Consider the following 22,292-nt stretch of genomic DNA (forward strand, 5'->3'; position numbering starts at 1 on the left):
GTCGGGGTCTGAGTACCCTGCCTGGTGCTTGGCTCCAATCGGCTCCCCAGTTCGGTACCGGCGGGCCACCGCCCGACCCCGGTCCTACGGTTCCACCGACCGTTCACCAACTCCTGCAGGCGGCCACCACCATCTGCCGACCTTGCTGGAGGTGCCTGGGCTCCGACCCAAACACCTAAACAGTTCGTGGCAGGCCTGGTCCCAGGTCTGCCCTTGACTTTTCGTCTTCACTCCTCCACTGTCTACCTCCACTCTCTGTCACTTTCTTTCTTTTGTGTTTTTCCCGCCTCCAGGACTGTGAACTCCTCGGTGGGCGGAGTCAACTGCCTGGCTCCGCCCCACCTGGTGTGGACATCAGACCCTGGAGGGTGGCAACAAGGGTTTTTGTTTGACTGTTGTCACCTGTCCGGGAAAGGGGTGTGTGTGGTGTTGTGTCTGTGACTACCTGGCTAGTCCAGGGCGTCACAACAGCTCCAGGACCACATCTCTGCCACTTCTCAAAGTATTTTTTGACAGGCTGCAATATGTGATTGCTGCATCCAATCACTAAGCTCATCGGTGTACGTACCGTTAAAGATTACTAAGACCAATAAATAGCTGTAATGGTCAAGTAGCTGTACAGTATGTGAGTGTTGCAGCAAAGCTCATTGAGACTAGTGAGGATCATCAAATAGCAGCACTAGAGCGGTAGAAAAGTCAACTCCTGATACCTGTATTTTTTTTATTTTAGCATCCATTATTAGGAAAAAAATATATCCTGAAACCCCCTTGACATTCTGTTTACTGCTCAAGTTCAGTTTGGCGTTTAAGTTGGTCTAGCACTTTGATTAATACACGAGATAGCGGTCGGCCCAATGCTCATTAGGCCATCAGATGGCCCCCATTAATCAGAAACATGAGTGCTCAGCTAAGCATGCCTATTTTTTTTTCACTAGGGACTGTTTATAAAAGTGGACCTATGTGACCCTGCCTCCTCAGCTGAATATACAAAGAGTAAAATAAGTATTAAACACGTCACCAATTTTCTAAGTAAACATATTTCTAAAAGTGCTATAGACATGAATTTCACAACAGATTTTAGAAACAACCCATGAAATCCACACAGGCAAAAAACTCAAGCCATAGATGTCCATAAATGTAGTGATGTCTACAAAAATGACACAGGAAAAGTATTGAACACGCTTACTAAAAGTTATTTAATACTTCATACAAAAGCCTTTGTTGGTGATGACAACTTCAAGATGCCTCCTGCGTGGAGAAACTAGTTTCATGCATTGCTCAGGTGGGATTTTTGGCTCTATCTTCTCTAGGGTGTCGCAGGGCGGTAGTCGTGGGCAAAAGGCTACTTTACACACTGCGATATCGGTCCCGATATCGCTAGTGTGGGTACCCGCCCCCATCTGTTGCGTGACACGGGCAAATCGCTGCCCGTGCCGCACAACAGCCGTCACACATACTTACCTGTCCGGCGACGTCGCTGTGACGGGCGAACCGCCTCCTTTCTAAGGGGGCGGTTCGTGCGGCGTCACAGCGACGTCACTGAAGCGTCACTGAACCGCCGCCCAATAGCAGCGGAGGGGCGGAGATGAGCGGGACGTAACATCCCGCCCACCTCCTTCCTTCCTCATAGCGGCCGGGAGGCAGGTAAGGGGAGCTTCCTCGTTCCTGCGGCGTCACACGCAGCGATGTGTGCTGCCGCAGGAACGAGGAACAACTTCGTTACTGCTGCAGTAACGATTTTTAAGAATGGACCCCCATGTCGCCGATTAGCGATTTTGCACGTTTTTGCAACGATGCAAAATCGCTTATCGGTGTCACACGCAACGGCATCGCTAATGCGGCCGGATGTGCGTCACAAAATCCGTGACCCCAACGACTCCGCATTAGCGATGTCGCAGCGTGTAAAGCCCGCTAAAGGCTTGACTCCAGATGTCCTGGCATGCTAGATGAAATATATGGTCCTGGCTGAGTGTGTGGATTTGTGTTGTTTGGGTCGTTTGACCACGTAGAAGATATGCTAGCGCTTATCTCGGTTGGCCAGGACCAGATGACAACTCAGGAAACCACGAGCCCATTTTAAACAACTCTTTACACAACAATTTCTCGGCAACAACTTTACAGATGAGATATTATGCACATAACTTCCAGATCATTTCTTCAGTACAAAGCATTTTCAAACACTCTCAGTTCCCACTAGGTTGCCTCCATTTCTACAGGTCCTGTGAGTTCCAGCGCAACTCAGTCCACCACAACAGTAGAGTTCGTGACAGTAACTTTCCTTTCTTCGGCTCCATGTCTCTTCTTCTCGTGGAGGCATGGGTACGAAGGTTTTGCCATAGGCTCTATGAACTCAGAGCTATGTTTCCTTCCATACATTTTCTATTGGATTCAGCTCCGGTGATCAGCTCGGCCATTCTAACAGCTTTATTTTCTCTGAAACCAATTGAGAGTTTCCTTGGCTGTGTGTTTAGGATCATTGTCTTCCTGAAATGTCCACTCTCTTATTATCTTCATCATATTGGTTGATGGCAGCAGATTTTTATCAAGAATGTCTTAGTACATTTTTCCATTCATCCTTCCTTCATATGATGTTTGCCAGTGCCATATGCTGAAAAACAGCCCCAAACCATGATGTTCCCACCTCCAAATTTCATTGTTGTTATGGTGATTTTTGGGGTGAGCTGCCTTTTGGCCTCCAAACATGGTGGTATTATGTCATCCAAAAAGTTCACTATTAGTCTCATCTGACCAGACTTATTCCTCCAGTATTTCACCGGTTTGTCTAAATGGTATTGAGCAAACTTTAAACACTCTTGAACATGTTTTTTATTCAGCAATTGAGTCTTGGATGTTGAGCGTGCATACAGGCCATGGAGGTTAAGTGTTTTACCTATTATTTTCTTTTAAACAATTGTACCTGCTGAGTCCAGGTCTTTCTGTAGCGCTCCACAGGTGGTTCTTAGCTCTTGGACAACTTCTAATAATTATTTTCACTCCTCAGTCTGAAATATTGTGCAGAGCAACTGGTGGTCAGTTTGTGGCGAAATTATGTTCTTTCCACTTCCAGATTATGACATCAACAGTGCTTATTGGAGCCTTCAGTAGCTTAGAAATTCTTCTGTAAGCAATGTCAACTGTATGTTCTGCACAATAAGGTTGTGTACGTCTTGAGACAGCTCACTGGTTTTACCCATCAGGAGATGTTTCTTGTGTAGCACCTTGTTAATGAGACACCAATTTATAAGCCATAAATTGAACCAGCTAATACTATTTTTCACTAAGATAGATATATGTTTGTTCATATCTATGGTCTTTATTTCATGCCTGTCATTTTGCATTGCACTTATATGTTAAGAGGATATATATCATTTCATGATATATCCAATTTTATGCATGCCATTTCATCTTATATTTTTGCATGTCTTTAACATACCAATTTCCTTTAGAAACATGTACTCTAACGTTTCTTCTTGTGGTGACTTAAAGAGGATACATACCATGTTACGACTGCACTCTTATTACCATACAGTTGCCACCTGATTGAATACTTAATTTACCTTGGGCATGTAGCACACTATATAGCCACGTTCCTTTACACATACTTTAGCATAGGTTTATGATTATGGCCACATTCTTAAAAGGTATAGTACACCTTTTTAGTATGGCCGCTCTTTTAAAGGCATAAAATACCCTTTATGTGAATCAACACATGCACCTTATCCCATTTATTATTAATATTCCACTCAACACTTTAAACACTTCATTTGTGTATCCAGGTTACACAATTCACCTCTTTTACAAACTGTTAACGTTTTATGAGCACATTATTATGATTTTAATTTTGCATTTTTTTCCCTTTTTGTTTAATTTTTTCCAATTTTTCATTTTATTTTTTTTTTTCCATTTTCTTCATTTTCTTCATTTTTCAATCTTTCTTTCATAATCTCTTGCTCCGTTAGAGATATATATATATATATATATATATATATATACACAATTAGATAATTGGCTTATCTATATATGTCACTTCTTGCATATTTTTAATTTTCATTATTTGACTTTTGACATATTATTGTACATTAGTTATTTTGTTAATTATTGATATTTATTCTGCTTTTTTTCTGTTTTGTAATTTTACCAGTGAATTGATGAAGGTCAATTACCGTATTTTTTGGATTATAAGACGCATTTTTCCTCCAAAAATTTGGAAGGAAAATGAGGGGTGCGTCCTATAATCCAAATGCACCTTACCGGGAGGTGGTGGAAAGGAGTTGCAGAAGGAAGGGGCACTGCTGTGGTATGCGGGGCGCTGTGTTGTGGCCTGCGGGGTGCTGTGATGTGGCCTGGGGGGTGCTTTGCTGGGGTATGCGGGGCACTCTGCTGTGGCCTGCGGGGCGCTGTGCTGTGGCCTGGGGGGGTGCTTTGCTGGGGTATGCGGGGCGCTGTGCTGTGGCCTGCGGGGCGCTGTGCTGTGGCCTGCGGGGCGCTGTGCTATGGCCTACGGGGCGCTGTGCTATGGCCTGCGGGGCACTGTGCTGTGGCCTACGGGGCGCTGTGCTGTGGCCTGCGGGGCGCTGTGCTGTGGCCTGCGGGGCGCTGTGCTGTGGCCTGCAGGGTGCTGTGCTGTGGCCTGGGGGGCACTTTGCTGGGGTATGCGGGGTGCTGTGCTGTGGCCTGGGGGGCGCTTTGCTGGGGTATGCGGGGCGCTGTGCTGTGGCCTGCAGGGCGCTGTGCTATGGCCTACGGGGCGCTGTGCTGTGGCCTGTGGGGTGCTGTGCTGTGGGCGCTGTGCTGCGAGAACCTACCAGAGCACCCTAACCAACCCAGAATTGCTGTGTTTTCAAAACCTTAAAGGAGCCTTTAAGGGAGCTTTTAAGTTTCCTGGAGTTCCCTGCTGTTGGGACACCTGGAGGCTGTGAACTCTAGTAACACTAGGAACTCCAGAAACCTTAAAGGCTCCATTAAAGGCTCCTTTAAGATTTCCAGGCACCTCACACCTACTGGACTGTTGGACTGCTGTGCTGCCATGTCCTGCAATGTGGCAGTCTGGCAATCGCTGCTCTCAGTGAACTGAGTTGCCCCTCTGCCGGTTTGCTGTGAAGTCATGTTCGGCAATCCGACAGTCTGGTAATCTGGCATCCGAGTTCAATTGAGTTCGCAGAGAGAATTGATATTGCAATAGTTTTCTGGGAGAAATACTTAATTTTCTGGAACAATTTCAAGGGCGTCAACATTTTTGGTCATGACTGTATATACATATATATATATATATATATATATATATATATATATATATATATATATATATATATATATATATATTGTAGGGATTCACCTCTGGTAGGCAATGGCAGCGATGCAGTAAAGAGGCACACGCAGGTTTAAAGTACAAAAAGGGAGTCAGTATCTTATTCACACTTGACAAAAACATAAGTGCACAATCCTACTTCAGAGCAGGGATACAAAGGAAAAAGTCCAGCTTGGCATACAGGACAGACCAGTCCATTCAAATATGTTTTTTTTTTCCTTTACAACAGACAGACTGCTTCAGTTCTCCAGCCCAACCACCCACTAACTTAGAAGTTCTGGCTGTCTATTTATGCTGTGCTAATCATGCACCTGTGCACATCGGGCATTGCTTTAAAACCTGAATTAAACAGCAATAGTTAGAGGATGAAATCCATACCACACAAAACCATCAATAAATATTAGATATTAGATATTAAAAATCAATAAATATTTTCTCAAAGTGTGGGGATAAGGGATCAATAGGACCATTCGGAATTTAAAGTACTATACCAAAAAAGAAAGAAAAACCGAACAAAGTAGTCACTGAATATTAAATCTTTATTAATACATAATTAAAATGCACACATAATAAAACACAGCTATTGACTGGAAAAGAGGCGTCAAAAACCTTGCATAGTATGTATATATTAGGTGCAAAAAATATATATATGAGGCAAAGGGGTTAGTGTAAAAGGATTCAAAAGGATGAATAAATAAGTAAACACAATACACAACTAAAGTGTCAAGTGCTGAAAAGTTGTGGCCAGAGGTCATGCCACTACAATTAGAGTAAGATCAGCTGCTGGCTACTATCAGCTGAATAATCATCAGCTGATCTTACTCTAATTGTAGTGGCTTACTATGCAAGGTTTTTGACGCCTCTTTTCCAGTCAATAGCTGTGTTTTATTATGTGTGCATTTTAATTATATATTAATAAAGATTTAATATTCAGTGACTACTTTGTTCGGTTTTTCTTTCTTTTTTGGTATAAAACCTGAATTAGCAGAGAAGATCTAGGCCAGGGATTAAACTTTTCTTTGCTGCTCGCCATACACATATATTTAGGCACATTCCCTTGAGAAAGCCACCAGGCGAAACGCGCGTTGGGTTGCTAAGGTTCTCTGGGGAACTTCTCTCATCTACAATGGGTAAGGTTATTCTGTGATTTTTGTATATTCACGGAGTGGGATTTTTTTTATGTCTCTTTGCTATAGTATGTATACATATTTGAATAATTTATTTGATGTTACATCTCACTTAGTGTTTTGCTTAGTTTGTTTACTGTATGTCCCATGGTTTGGATGAGTTTTATTCTCCCTACATTTCCCTCCCCTACCAGTGGGATTTATGTCTGACATTTCCTCTGTGTAAAAACCTTATCCATATTATTGCTGTTTAAATTTGATTTATTACTGTATTTTGTAATAAAACTATAGATTTTTTAGTGGCTGTGTTACTCCAATTCTTTGATGTTGTTGTCATATATATTTAACAGGCAGGGGGGGGGGTAATATTTTTGGGGGGGTTAGAATTTTTTTGTTTTAGGAACCCCCAACAGATTGAATTATTTATAAGTCTACCATCCTATTGGGTGCCCCAAAATTACCTAATTATCTCATTTAAATAATTTACATATAAAATCAATCCATAAGAACGAACCAACGGTTTAATTAGGTTTTTACAGAATCAGACAACTCATTACCTGTAACAGACACCACTGTTGTAATTTCCGCAGAACCAAACACATTTTCCCCACGGCACGTGTACTTCCCTTCATCTGATTTAGAGGCATTTAGGATCCGTAAAGTTCCATCTGGAAGAACAGCTATCCTGGAAAAAGAGAGTTATTTTATACATCTGGAGTCATTAAGAAATAATCTGCAAGTTTTAATGAAAAATAAAAAAACCCAATAGAAATAAAAAATAAATCTCAGGATCAGTTACCCATTTTCAGAAATCTAATCATTGGAACCAAAGAGTGAAGATAGAAGAGAAGAAAGAGAAGATCGGAGCCGGAGGGAGGAAGGAAGCCATCGGAGAACTAGGCAAGCAGCTGCAGTCCCAGGAAACATGAGGGTCAAGTCAATATAATATAATATTTTTTAATTATAAACCCTCCATCTTTTTTTTAAACCAAAATGTTTTTATTAAATATTTTATACAATATATAAATCAGGCAAAATCGGGGTCAACATAACCCCAAAATCCCCATCCCTCCCTCCCCGCAAGTGAACAGAAAATAAAAAAATCGCGTATTTGACTGTTCACCACGTGTGATGAATAGATGTCGTAGTTCTCTTTAGAAAATACAATGTCCAAGGGTATACGAGAGGACCAGAATCATCCCGGTTAACATCATGTATGCCAAAAGTTAGATAAAAGCAAGCAATGAGTCCATAGAAGGAAGTTACAGTTCCCGCATCCATACAACATTTCACTTATTTATACCATGGTTTAAAACAAGCCCAATCGGAACTTAAATAAGTCCCTAGATGCCAGACCGGAGTCGTCTATCCAGATCTTATAAACCCTCCATCTTTATTATGATCTGGGATCTAGAGCGATCTGATAGCATGATACTAGCAAATTGATTCAAGGTGAATACATTTGATGTTTATCCAATTTCTTGGCCAAATACTAGCGAATCTGACAAATCGAATTTTAGCAGATTTACTCGCCTCTACTTATAATGGTGAAACCTTCTTTCATCTAGATGTTGCGGATACTCCCTTAATTTTACTTTCATTTTTTGAAAGTTGATATAATTATTAGGGATGATCGAATACCTCAAATATTCGGCTCCGCGAATATCCGACGAATAGGTCACCGATATACAAATATTCGATGCGCAATGTAAGTCTATGGGAAGCCCAAATAGTTCCAAATAGTTGCTATTCGGGTTTCCCATAGACTTACATTGCGAATCTAATATTCGCGTATAGTCAAATAGCGGCGACCTATTTGGCAAATATTCGCGAAGCCGAATATTTGAGGTATTCGATCATCCCGAATAATTATACTAAGTAAATTAGCTGAATATTTCTAGCCGAATAACTCCAATTTTGATAATCCAGTGACTGTGTATTACCCATTCCATCTACTAATTTGGTTGCCCACCTGTGACCTATTCATTCTTTATTATGTATTTTTTGTATACTGTTGACCAAAGCTGAACACAATAAGGGGCGTATGGATTGCGGTCATAAAGGTAGCAACCATCACTGGGTCCATGTGTGGTGGGGAGCCAAAACAAGTGCCTATTTCCACTGGATGGGTGTCCAAGGAAGCACATTGAGCTGAAATGTATTCTGGCACAGAGACTCGCCGACTCCCTGCACCACAATACAAACCGCCATCCAATCAGAGACTAGCAGTTGACATTGACGAGCCCGTCACCGATGACACATGGCAGTAACATTATGCTCCATGTTGGTTAAGCTGAAGTCGGCTGCTAGATTCTGCCCCACTTATAGAAGAGGACAACACACATCATCATGGGACAAAGGGAAGGTAAGAAGGATCGTTTTCCTTTGTTTTTAATTTGTTGGAGAAAAGCAAAAGAATGGGGAACATTATCACTGGAAAGGGCTGAGGATGGGTGACATTACTACAGAAAGGGGCTCAGGATGGGGGGCATTATATCAGAAAGGGATTTAGGATAGAGGACAATATCACTGTAAGGGGACCGGGATGGGGAACATTATACCAGAAAAGGGCTCAGGATGGGGGACATTATACCAGAAAGGGGCTAGGATGGAGGACATTATCAGTGTAAGGGGACTGGGATGGGGAACATTATACCAGAAAAGGGCTCAGTATGAGGGACATTATACCAGAAAGGGGCTAGGATGGAGGACATTATCACTGTAATCACTGTGTATCACTGTTCCATGGCACCCAAATGCATCTCAAGGCTCTAGCCAACTGGTCCAGGAAGCCATTATCTATCCCCCATTTCCTTGAGATGGCTGGATTGTCATTGAAAATAAGCACTTGTACCTCCCCCCCCCATCTCATTATAGATTGTAAGCTCTCATGAGCAGGGTTGCCTTTTTTCCCTTTAAATATTGTATCTTCTATAACTGTTACTTGTTTGTATATGATCCTCCTGAATTGTAAAGTGCTGCGGAATATGTTGGTGCTATAGAAATAAATATTATTATTATTTATTATTATTACTGTAAGGGGGCCGGGACGGGGAACATTATACCAGAAAAGGGCTCAGGATGGGGGACATTATACCATAAAGGGGCTAGGATGGAAAACATTATCAGTGTAAGGGGACTGGGTTGGGGAACATTATACCAGAAAAGGGCTCAGTATGAGGGACATTATACCAGAAAAGGGCTTAGGATGGAGGACATTATCAGTGTAAGGGGACTGGGATGGGGAACATTATACCAGAAAAGGGCTCAGTATGAGGGACATTATACCAGAAAAGGGCTTAGGATGGAGGACATTATCAGTGTAAGGAGACTGGGATGGGGAACCTTATACCAGAAAAGGGCTCAGGATGGGGAACATTATACCAGAAAGGGGCTAGGATGGAGGACAACATTATCACTGTAAGGGGACCGGGATGGGGAACATTATACCAGAAAAGGGCTCAGGATGAGGAACATTATACCAGAAAAAGGCTTAGGATGGAGAACATTATCAGAGTAAGGGGACCGGGATGAGGAACAATATACCAGAAAAGGCCTCAGGATGGGGAACATTATACCAAAAAGGGGCTAGGATGGTGGACATTATTACTATAATGGGACCGGGATGGTTGACATTAATACTGGAAGGGACCCAGACTGAAGGACCTTATGGGGCAAACACACATATCTGTATAGGATCTAGAACGCTACAAGGACCCATACATGAGACCAACATGTAGATTGGGAACTAGCTTCAAATTTTGCACCGGGGCCTATTGGATTCTAGTTTTGCCACTTGACACTGTATTCCCTGTACTGTCCTCCCTCTGTAATAACAGAGACAGGGGGAGGAAGGACAGGCAGCAGACAGGGGCGGGAATAACTAGCAAACCCCGACCCACCTATTAGATATTCTGTAGCTGCTATCAATCAAATAACAGTGTATTTCACAAACTTTATTCCCCTGTATTTCAGAAAGTATAGATCCGATCTCACAACTAAAGGTATGTATAGAATCAGCATGATAGCCCCAGTATAGCACTGGCTTTAGGTTATATAGGAAAATCCTGGTGGTTGGTCCTCTTTAATAAGGGGTATGGTAATGCCTGGTTGATCGAATGTTTAAACATTTCTCTAATGAACAATACAAAGTAAAGTTCCTAAAAAATTGCAGTAGAATTGTTGAATACAGATATTTAATAAAACGCACGTCAGGAGCGCAGACTTTCCATCTTTACCGCTTTAAACATTGCATGACTTTAGTAGGCAGCTTGCACATTAACAGCGCAGTATAAATATCACACATGACCCCGATGAGTAAGATGTATCTCACCTCCTCAGATGCTAATGAAAAGAGTCTTAAACACGTGTCAAAATGCGGTCTTTAAAGGGGCTGTCATTTTAATTACAACGCTAGCGGACGGCTGACTGATACATCCATTCACAAAACTCATTTCAGATGAGACAATATGTGATTCGCGTATCCGGAGGATTGCCATGTACACGGTTATTATTCAGCTGCTTCACATGTATGTAAATACCGTACATACCAGGTTCACTGTGATCTGTGGAGCTATTTATAAGGAAAGTGTGAAGTATTTAACAGGAAAACTCACCAAGTCGGAGTGTGAAGTAAAGCTGTATATACACATGTAAAAAAAAAATTCGAGGTGTGGAACGGCGGCCAAGAACCTTATTAACCTAAGTATCCATTTTGAAAATAAATGTTTAGGATCACAAAATTACATTGTCTACTAAAGAATAACATTTTTGGACAAAATACCAGTTAGAGACAATTAATTTGTCTTGGTTAATATTGTGAAATTTGAGCATTTTTTTTACTAAGCTACTGCTTTACAATTTTGTCCCTGCACCGACCTTCTTGTTCTGACCTGGCTAGTAGATCATTATGTCTGCCAGCCTGCATCACCAGCCAGCAGCTGACTTTTTGGCCCGAACCCAGGGGCCACTGTGTAAGCTCAGACTCCTGTACAGGAATACCAATTTTTTTTATTACACAAAATACCAGCTAGCGGTGTCGGACTGGCTACCGGAGAAACCGCCAGTAATACCAGTCCTGGCTGCGGTTACCTGGATGGAACTCCGGAGCTCTCACCTGTGCTCCGGAGTTCAGCCCAGCCTGTCCGCAGCTGTCATGAACTGAACTGCAATCGCCGGGGAATCAATTGGCGCTCACAGTTCAGTTCTGTAAACCCGCTGTTCAGTCCAGGCTGCACTCCGGAGCTCAGGTGATCGCTCCAGAGTTCCTTCCAGGTAACCGCAGCCAGGATTGGTATTACTGGCGGTTTCTCCGGTAGCCAGTCCAACACTGCCAGCTAGTGACAATTAATTTGTCTTGATTAATTGTGAAATTTGAGTATTTTTTTAGTTATGTCATATTTTTGTCTAGTCATATTTTGTATTGTGAAATGTAATAAATGTAGAGTTGAGCGAGTAGCTATTTGTACTCGCTATACTCATAACGAATATTGTCTAATACTCGCGTATTCATTCCGAATAGCGTGCGCAATGCAAGTCAATGGTGAAAAACTGCCAAGGTAACGAGTAACCCGAATGCCTTACTTTTCGGACGAGTAGCGAATAGTGTGGAATTCGAGTTACTCGTTACTTTGCAAGGATTTCCCGTTGACTTGCATTACACATGCTATTTGGAATGAATACGAGAGTGTTAGACAGTACTCGTTATGAGTATAGCGAGTATGTATAGTTAGGTACTCGCTCAACTATAAATAAATGTCTCTGTTTTCTGACTTGCTTCAGAGAATTTCTATGTAGCTTGCTTGTATTCACGATAGACTTTCCTGATTTTGACCTCAGCTCATTTTTGGACTTCTTTCCTGCCTTACAATATTGTCCCTGCACCAACGTCCTAGACCTAGCTAGTGAATCATTCTTTCTGCCATCCTGCACTATCAGCCAGCAGTTGATTCTTTGGCCCCAACACAGAGGCTCCTGTATAAGTCCAGATCCCTGTGCCGGGGTAAAAGACTAAAGGCTAAGGTGCTTTACATGCTGCGACATCGCTAGCGATCTCGTTAGCGATGTAACACGCCAGATCGCACATACGATTTTGCTGAGATCGCACATGTGACTGGCGCTACAAAACGACCTATGTGCGATCTCAGCAAATCTTATCTGCAATCTGCCATGTCACATCGCTAACGAGATCGCTAGGGATGTCGCAGTGTGTAAAGTACCCTTAAGGCAATCCCTGAGATCTGGATAAGAGATTGGCTTGCGATAAGTCTATCTGCCAACCACTGACAGATTTATGGTATTTAATCTAATTCCTTGTGTTAAAGAGTTTGCCCAGGCAGATTCTTCGTCTGAGGCCACACGGGGATTAGTGCGAGTTCTCACACGACACTTGGCTCACGCTCGCAGCACAGCAGGAGCCGACTGTCATGCGAGTGTCATGCAACTATAGTCCGATCCTGGGATCAGACCTCAGCTCCGGAGGGGAGGACCGGCGCTGCGGAGGGGAGGAAGGGATTTATCTCCCTCTCTCCTCCGTTCCTGGCTATTGCCATTCTCGCCCTGCACTTGCATTAAACCGATGTAACGCGAGAGCAGTGCGATGTTTCTCTCGCCCCATAGACTTGTATGGGTGCGCATGAAACAGGATCGCATTACACCCACAGCATGCTGCGACTATTTTCTCGGTCCGATTAGGGCTGAGAAAATAATTGCTCATGGGAGCGGACCCATAGAGTAATATTGGTCCGAGTGGAATGCGATTTTTTTATCGCATTCCACTCGCTCCATATTACTCGCCGTGTGTGCTGACCCTTCCCCCGCTCTGACATAAGAAGTTGTGTATTTGGTACAAATTTTCAGCAAAGATTTTCTGTGCATAAAATTTGCCACATGTTACAGTCCTAGAAAAGTGGAACGTTGTAACTTAATTTCATCCACATGCTTCTTTTTTTGGTGCAGAATCCATCTGGAAATTTACTTTTGTATTATTTTTTTTTTTTTTTAAATCTGCATCATGTCAATTTTTGGTGCAAATTTTACACACTCACTTCAATGGGGACGCTAAATCTGCAGGTTAAGCCATTGGACTTGCATTTTTGGTGCATTTCTTTAAAAACAAAAAAGGAGTGTGGAAATTTTAGATTCAGAAATGTTGAAACCTGCAAATAAAATCTGTACCAAACTTGCAGTGTATAAACCAAGCTGGAAAGCCGGTAGTGAACATTGGGTGGAACAATTAGGGCCACTTTACACACAGCAACATCGCTAGCGAAGTCGCTGCCGATCGCACCCGCCCCCGTTGTTTGTGCGTCACGGGCAAATCGCACAATATTGCTAATACCAGTCACATGGACTTACCTTCCTAGTGACGGCGCTGTGGCCAGTGAACAGCTTCTTTTCTAAAGGGGCGGTTCGTGCGGCGTCACAGCGACGTCACACGGTAGGTGTCCAATAGAAGCGGAGGGGCGGAAAGCAGCCGCATGAAAGACACGCCCACCTCGTTGCCAGAGGATGCAGGTACGGTGTTGTTTGTCGTTCCTCGGGTGTCACACGTAGCGATGTGTGCTGCCTCAGGAACGACGAACAACCTGCGTCTAAAAGCAGCAACAATATTTGGGATTTGAACGATGTGTCAACAATCAACGATTTGGTGAGTATTTTGCATCGTTAACGGTTGCTCGTACGTGTTACACGCAACGACATCGCTAACAAGGCCGGATGTGCATCACGAATTCCGTGACTCCCAACGACATCTGATTAGCTATGTCGTTGCGTGTAAAGCCCCCTTTACACTCAGCCCAACAGGTATCACGGGACTCATGCATGATATCTGCGCCTGCTTCCACACCAGGCTTCTTCTTACCTTCTGTCCATCTTTTTACAATTTGATAACTTAGCAGGTCTTTTCTTTATCACACAACTGCTAAAAAACAGAGGAGAAGCATCTAAAAAAATCAATCCAATTCCATTGTAATATTACTAATGTACACACTGCTGGTATGTCCACCCTTTAAAATGAAAATGATCACAAAAAAACACAAAAAACTATACGCCCCTTACTGATTCCCCTTCATTCTTCTTTCAGCTATGTCCAATCGGTCTCTTTGCTTCTCCATGTGAATTGTGATTGGCTGCAGCCAGAAGAGGAGCAGCAGAGGAACATTAAGCTTAATATACTTTACAGTAGTGTGAAATAGGGTTTGCCCCTTCCTAATTTCTTATTCTTTTGCATGTTTGTCACACGTAAATGTTTCAGATCACCAAAATATTTAAATATTAGACAAAGATAACACAAGAAAACACAAAATACCGTTTATACACAAAGGTTTTTACTATTAAGGGAAAAAGAAATCAAAACCTACAGGGTCCTGTGTGAAAACGTGATCGCCCCCCTCCTTAAAACATAAATTAACTGTGGTTTATTACATCTTTGAAAAGCTGAGTTCAATTCCCCTAGTACAGCGACGACTCAGAGAGGTCACAAAAGACCCCACAACAACATACAAAGAACTGAAGGCCTCACTTGTCTCAGTTAAGGTCAGTGTTCGTGATTCCACCATAAGAAATAGACTGGTCAAAAACGGCCTGCATGGCAGAGTTCCAAGATGGAAACCACCCCTGAGCAAAAAGAACGTAAAGGCTCGTCTCATTTGCTAGAAAACATCTTGATGGTCTCCAACGCTTTTGAAAGAATGCTCTGTGGACTTACATGACAAAAGTTGAACTTTTTGGAAGGTGTATGTCCCATTACATCTGGCGTAGAAGTAACAGCATTTTGGAAAAGAAACATCAGCCCAACAGTCAGATATGTTGGTGGTAGTGTGCTGGTCTGGGGCTGTTTTGCTGCTTCAGGACCTGGAGGACTTGCTGTGGTAATTAAAATCATGAATTCTGGTATTTATCAAAATAACCTGAAGGAGAATGTCTGGCCATCTGTTCGTAACCTCAAGCTGAAGCACACATGGGTTATGCAGCAGGGCAATGATCCAAAACACACCAGCAAGTCCACCTCTGAATGGCTTAAGAAAAACAAAATTAAGACTTTGGTGGGACATAGTCAAAGTTCTGACCTTAATCCGATTGTGATGCAGTGTCATGACCTTAACAAGGCGGTTCATGCTTGGAAACCCTCCAATGTGCCTGAATTACTACAATTCTGTAAAGATGAGTGGGCTAAAATACCTCAAGAGAGTTGTTAAAGACTCATTGCCAGTTATCGCAAACACTTGATTGCAGTTTTTGCTGCTAAGGGTGGCCCAATCAGTTACTAGGTTTAGGGGGCAATCACTTTTTCACACAGGGTCCTATAAATTTGGATTTCTTTGTCCCTTAACAATAAAGACCTTAATTTATAAACTGATTTTTGTGTTTTCTTGTGTTATTTTTGTCTGATATTTACATTTGTTTGGTGATCTGAAACATTTAAGTATGACAAACATGCGAAAGAATAAGAATTCAAGAAGGGGGCAAACACTTTTTCACACCTTTGTATATATGATTTATTTTAGCGCATACTGAACTATTTTTATTTTCTCTTTTTTAAGTGTAGCTAACTCTTTCAATTTATGATAGGATATGTATTGATTTTTGGTTCTCTAAATGTTATTTACAAATTGTTTAAGAAAAGTTTGTGTGATCGACTGAAAGGTCACACATTATCTGGACTGCCTTTAATAAAAATCACCTTCGGGAACAACTAAAACAGATTGTTGATCTTTGGATGTTCTTTTGATTCCCTCTGAGAACGAATACCTAAAGGCTGCTTTACAAACAACGATATCGCTAGCGATCTCGTTAGCGATGTGACACGCCAGATCGTAGATACGATTTTCCAAGATCGCACATAGGTCGTTTTGTGACCGATGCTACAAAAAAGACGACCTATGTGCGATCTCGGCAAATCATATCTACGATCTGGCGTGTCACATCTCTAACGAGATCGCTAGCAATATCGTTGTGTGTAAAGCAGCTTTAAGACTATGTTCACAAAAATGCTAAGTATGAACATAGGCTAAGATGCTGATGGGCACACATGCTTAGTAACTTAGTGTCTAAGCTCAGAGTTTCTACTACATCTAAGCAGCGTGGTGTTTCCTGTTATTGTACAGGGCAAGTAAATAGAACTGGTTCACTGGAAGTGGATGTGTAATGCACTTTCCGGATCTGCACACATGGATTACTACTTTGGCGTTGGACTCGGTTCACATTGCAGAATACGACAGGCAACCTGGCCTCTCCTAAGTGCTCAGCTCTGCTGGGCGTCGGCTGAGTTGTTTCACTGCTCCCAGCCATGCAGGAGTTAATACTTTTTTTGAACAGTGTGCAATTCTTCTGAGAGCCATGCTGCTGATTACCATCCACAACTGCTCCCTTCCTACTTAAGACTGGGGAGTGTAGTAGGAGATCGCCGAAGATACAGTAATATGAAAAAGTTTGGGCACCCCTATTAATGTTAACCTTTTTTCTTTATAACAATTTGGGTTTTTGCAGCAGCTATTTCAGTTTCATATATCTAATAACTGATGGACTGAGTAATATTTCTGGATTGAAATGAGGTTTATTGTACTAACAGAAAATGTGCAATCCGCATTTAAACAAAATTTGACAGGTGCAAAAGTATGGGCACCCTTATCAATTTCTTGATTTGAACACTCCTAACTACTTTTTACTGACTTACTAAAGCACTAAATTGGTTTTGTAACCTCATTGAGCTTTGAACTTCATAGGCAGGTGTATCCAATCATGAGAAAAGGTATTTAAGGTGGCCACTTGCAAGTTGTTCTCCTATTTGAATCTCCTATGAAGAGTGGCATCATGGGCTCCTCAAAACAACTCTCAAATGATCTGAAAACAAAGATTATTCAACATAGTTGTTCAGGGGAAGGATACAAAAAGTTGTCTCAGAGATTTAAACTGTCAGTTTCCACTGTGAGGAACATAGTAAGGAAATGGAAGAACATAGGTACAGTTCTTGTTAAGCCCAGAAGTGGCAGGCCAAGAAAAATATCAGAAAGGCAGAGAAGAAGAATGGTGAGAACAGTCAAGGACAATCTTCAGACCACCTCCAAAGACCTGCAGCATCATCTTGCTGCAGATGGTGTCAATGTGCATCTGTCAAGAATACAGCGCACGTTGCACAAGGAGAAGCTGTATGGGAGAGTGATGCGAAAGAAGCCGTTTCTGCAAGAACGCCACAAACAGAGTCGCCTGAGGTATGCAAAAGCACATTTGGACAAGCCAGTTACATTTTGGAAGAAGGTCCTGTGGACTGATGAAACAAAGATTGAGTTGTTTGGTCATACAAAAAGGCGTTATGCATGGAGGCAAAAAAAACACGGCATTCCAAGAAAAGCACTTGCTACCCACAGTAAAATTTGGTGGAGGTTCCATCATGCTTTGGGGCTGTGTGGCCAATGCCGGCACCGGGAATCTTGTTAAAGTTGAGGGTCGCATGGCTTCAACTCAGTATCAGCAGATTCTTGACAATAATGTGCAAGAATCAGTGACGAAGTTGAAGTTACGCAGGGGATGGATATTTCAGCAAGACAATGATCCAAAACACCGCTCCAAATCTACTCAGGCATTCATGCAGAGGAACAATTACAATGTTCTGGAATGGCCATCCCAGTCCCCAGACCTGAATATCATTGAAAATCTGTGGAATGATTTAAAGCATGCTATCCATGCTCGGCGACTATCAAACTTAACTGACCTGGAATTGTTTTGTAAACAGGAATGGTCAAATATACCTTCATCCAGGATCCAGGAACTCATTAAAAGCTACAGGAAGCGATTAGAAGCCGTTATTTTTGCAAAAGGAGGATCTACAAAATATTAATGTCACTTTTATGTTGAGTTGCCCATACTTTTGCACCGGTCAAATTTTGTTAAAATGCGGATTGCACATTTTCTGTTAGTTCAATAAACCTCATTTCAATCCAGAAATATTACTCAGTCCATCAGTTATTAGATATAGGAAACTGAAATAGCTGTTGCAAAAACCCAAATTGTTATTAAAAAAAAAGGTCAACATTAATAGGGGTGCCCAAACTTTTTCATATAACTGTAGCATCAGCGATCTCGGTTTCAGTGGTTGTGAATTCATGGTGAACAACAGTTGCTTTTCTGCATGGTGTGAACGTTCCCCTGTTGTGAATTTATTCCCTATCCCTTTCCTTATTCCTCTGTACGCATATTGTCTCCCCTTTGTGTTTGAGGACAGTGTGTACGAGGTTATGTTCTCCCTTGTCCATGTCGCTTCTGTGGGGTTTTGATACAGGGTTTCCGGCCTGCTCCCAGGGTGGAGGGAGTAAGATTAGGGCTCGGACAGGAGACATGGTCACGTTAGGGGCTTGAATCTGGCTACCATCAAGCTTACCTCTCAGATGAGGTACAGTACAGGGTCTCGAGTTTAAGGGCCAGTTTAGAAACTCCTGGTCCATCAGTACATTCTCCATGACAGGATGATTCTTGACAGCACAGAACACTTTAGGTGAATGTTTTCAGAGGGAATCAAAATGATTGGGAAAGAATTGTTAGAGAAGTAGCAATCTTTAAATGGCACTTATGAAAGCTACCTTTATCATATCGGTTGATCATGTAATTTCCATATTTCCTGAACTTTTCCTTTCTGGTAATGCAATTTCAATTTTAAGGACTTTAGATACAGTTGCCGCCATTGAAGCCTTTTAGCTTTCCATTTTACAGAGTAGAGCATGAAATCCAACCCACACATTGAGGACCTAACATTTATATAAGGGTAATATTAATTTGAATCACAAAGGTAAGGATATATTTGCATCGTTTTGTACATTAGTATTAGCACATTTATGAATACAGCTCACCCCATTCAGTAGATGTGTCTTGTTCTATCTATTGTCATGCTTGCCGGGTGAAGCAACCGTGGTGGGATGCATTCAGACCTACGTGCATCTGAAGCACAACAAACACCAGAAAGGGGGCCACAGGGGACACAAAAACAACGGGAGGCCCTGAAACTACTGAGAGGGGTAGGTGAGCATCTCCTAACTTCACCTGCAACTGTCCCTTCTCTCCTCCCCAGTCCCTATACTGTCTCCACAACCTGTCACCGAGCAGGAACCTGACACCCTATAAAGACTGCGGGAACACCATTGCAAATGTGAACAGGGTGCTAGCTAAAAAATACACAATCTATATAAAGTGAAATCTGCACACCAAATTCAGAGAAATATGAATAAGGATAACTGCTCAATGATACATAAAAAAAATGAAAAACACAATTAGCCATATGAAGAAATTGAAAAAATTGAAAAATGTGACATTGCATGACTGCTGAGGATTATTTGAAAAAAAAAGAGATATTTAGCTAATGTATTGATCAATTCATTACTGCCCGATAACCACTTCACAGTAATCTCTTATTTATTTGGTCCCTAACCAAATGTTACCTCTATATGCGGTTAAAACCTGCTTCTGTGTATGGGTCTCTAATAGTGATGAGCGAGCATGCTTGTAACTACTCGGTACTCGCACGAGTATCGCTGTACTCGGGCTGCTCGGCGGGGACCGAGTAATCTCGCGATACTCGTGCTGTACTCGTGGTCTTCATCCCTGCATGTTGGTGCTCTTTTGAGAGCCAGCCCTCATGCAGGGATTGGCTGGCAGACCACTGCAATGCCACAGCCCTGTTAGTTGTGGAATTGCAGTGATTGGCCGGCCTGCACAGCGTGACCGAGCCTTTATACCGGCCGGCGCGCTGTGCTCTGCTCACAGCTATCCAGACAGTCAGTGCAGGGAGAGTGTCGCTGATTCAGGGAAAGCTTTGCGGCCCTTTATAGCTTTTTCAGTTGCAGGGCTGCAAACAGTGTGACCAGAAGTCCTTCTCAGGACTATTATAGTTGTATACAGGCAGGCAGGGTATAGCCAGGTCGGAGTACAGTAGCAGAGTCCTTCTCAGGACTATTGTTGCTATATACAGGCAGGGTATAGCCAGGTCGGAATACAGGCTAGTGACCAGAAGAGTCCTTGTCAGGACTATTGTAGCAGTATACAGGCAGGCAGGCAGGCAGGGTATATAGCCATTCCTAGTGGTGACCGTATACCAGCCTTCATCATATCTGGGGCTGGTGTACACAGTCTAAAACAGTCCAGATAGTGTCAGACTTCTCAGTAATTGTCGCTCCTAAAAACCAGTTAGGTTCTTATTGCGTCCGTGCTTGCATTTAAAAACAGCACGTGTGTGGCAGTCGGTGGCAGCGTACAGGTGCACGTTTTGCACAAACTATTATATAACGCACAAGTCTAGTGTATAATACACGTCAGTCAGCAGTGGCTGATAGTGTCAGACTTCTCAGTAATTGTCGCTCCTAAAAACCAGTTAGGTTCTTATTGCGTCCGTGCTTGCATTTAAAAACAGCACGTGTGTGTCTGTCGGTGGCAGCGTACAGGTGCACGTTTTGCACAAACTATTATATAACGCACAAGTCTAGTGAATAATACACGTCAGTCAGCAGTGGCTGATAGTGTCAGACTTCTCAGTAATTGTCGCTCCTAAAAACCTGTTAGGTTCTTATTGCGTCCGTGCTTGCATTTAAAAACCGCACGTGTGTGTTGCAGTCGGTGGCAGCATCAGGCTCCACATTGTCCCTGGATAGAGATGTGCATAAGGGCCTCAAAACATTGTTCCCATTGCAAAGGAGCGGGTCGCCTGTCGTTGTAATGTCCATTCTGAAAGAATGGTCGAAAAAATTTACCACTGGGGGTATACCTGAAACAACGGCCTAACTATTGTAACGGTCATCATGATGGCGCATGAGGAGAAGGAGGAGCAGTCCAGCGATTAGCCAAAGTCCAGAAGTGTGTACCCATGGGTGAGTGTAGGTACATGGCAAACTTTAAATTCCGCTCTCATTTGCTGGTGGTGTGGTGAAGTCTGGCCCAATCCAACCCTTGTTCATCTTGATCAGAGTCAGCCTGTCAACATTTACAGTTGACAGGCGGGTGCGTTTATCTGTAATGATTCCACCTGCGGCACGAAAAACACGCTCTGACAAAACGCTAGCGGCAGGGCATGCCAGGACTTCGAAGGCGTAGAGAGCCAATTCATGCCACGTGTCCAGCTTGGATACCCATTAATTGTAAGGCACAGAGGAATGTCGGAGTACAGTTGTTTGATCTGCAAGGTACTCCTTGAGCATCTGGGCAAACTTAGGATTTTTTGTGGCACTACCCCGCACCTCAGGGGCTGTGGTATGTGAGGGCCTGAGAAAACTGTCCCACATCTTAAAGACTGTTCCCCTACCTCTGGCGTATTGGACTTGTGCCCCTCTCGGCTGTACGCCTTGGTTGTCCACTGATTCCTGACCTATGCCGCTAGCGTTTTGTGAGGGGAATGCTTTGCCTACTTCCGTGACTATGGCCTTCTGGAACTGCTGCATTTTGCCTGACCTCTTCGCCTCGGGAATAAGAGACATAAAGTTCTCCTTGTAGCGTGGGTGTAACAGTGTTACCAACCAGTAATGATTGTCGGCAAAGATGTTCTTAACGCGAGGGTCACGAGACAGGCAGCTTACCATAAAGTCAGCCATGTGTGCCAGACTCTTAACAGCCATCACTTCAGTATCCTGACCAACACGATGACTGAACATGCTGTCCTCCTCCTCCTCCTCCTCATCTACCCTGTCCTCTGGCCAGCCACGCTGAACCGAGGATATGACTGCATGTCATATCCTCAATTTGGCCAGAGAGTTGCTCCATGTCTTCATCCTCCTCCTCGTCATAGTCCTCCACTGCACGTTGTGATGAGACGAGGCTGGGCTGTGTGTTATCACCCACACCCACTACTGTTTCTTGCTCAAACTCATCGCGCTCGGCCTGAA

At 42.9% G+C, this 22,292-nt stretch overlaps 1 protein-coding gene across 2 annotated transcripts in view; it reads right to left on the bottom strand.

Annotated features, from left to right (window-relative positions):
- Positions 1-22,292, bottom strand: part of CNTN5 (contactin 5) — a 2,293,676-nt gene that overhangs the window by 287,306 nt on the left and 1,984,078 nt on the right. For both annotated transcript variants that reach the window (XM_075337481.1, XM_075337482.1), the window contains one exon: positions 6,993-7,120. In XM_075337481.1, the coding sequence (XP_075193596.1) occupies positions 6,993-7,120 (128 nt within the window). The remainder of the gene's footprint in view (positions 1-6,992; positions 7,121-22,292) is intronic.

This window comes from Anomaloglossus baeobatrachus, chromosome 2 (assembly GCF_048569485.1).
Source record: "Anomaloglossus baeobatrachus isolate aAnoBae1 chromosome 2, aAnoBae1.hap1, whole genome shotgun sequence".
NCBI lineage: Eukaryota > Metazoa > Chordata > Amphibia > Anura > Aromobatidae > Anomaloglossus > Anomaloglossus baeobatrachus.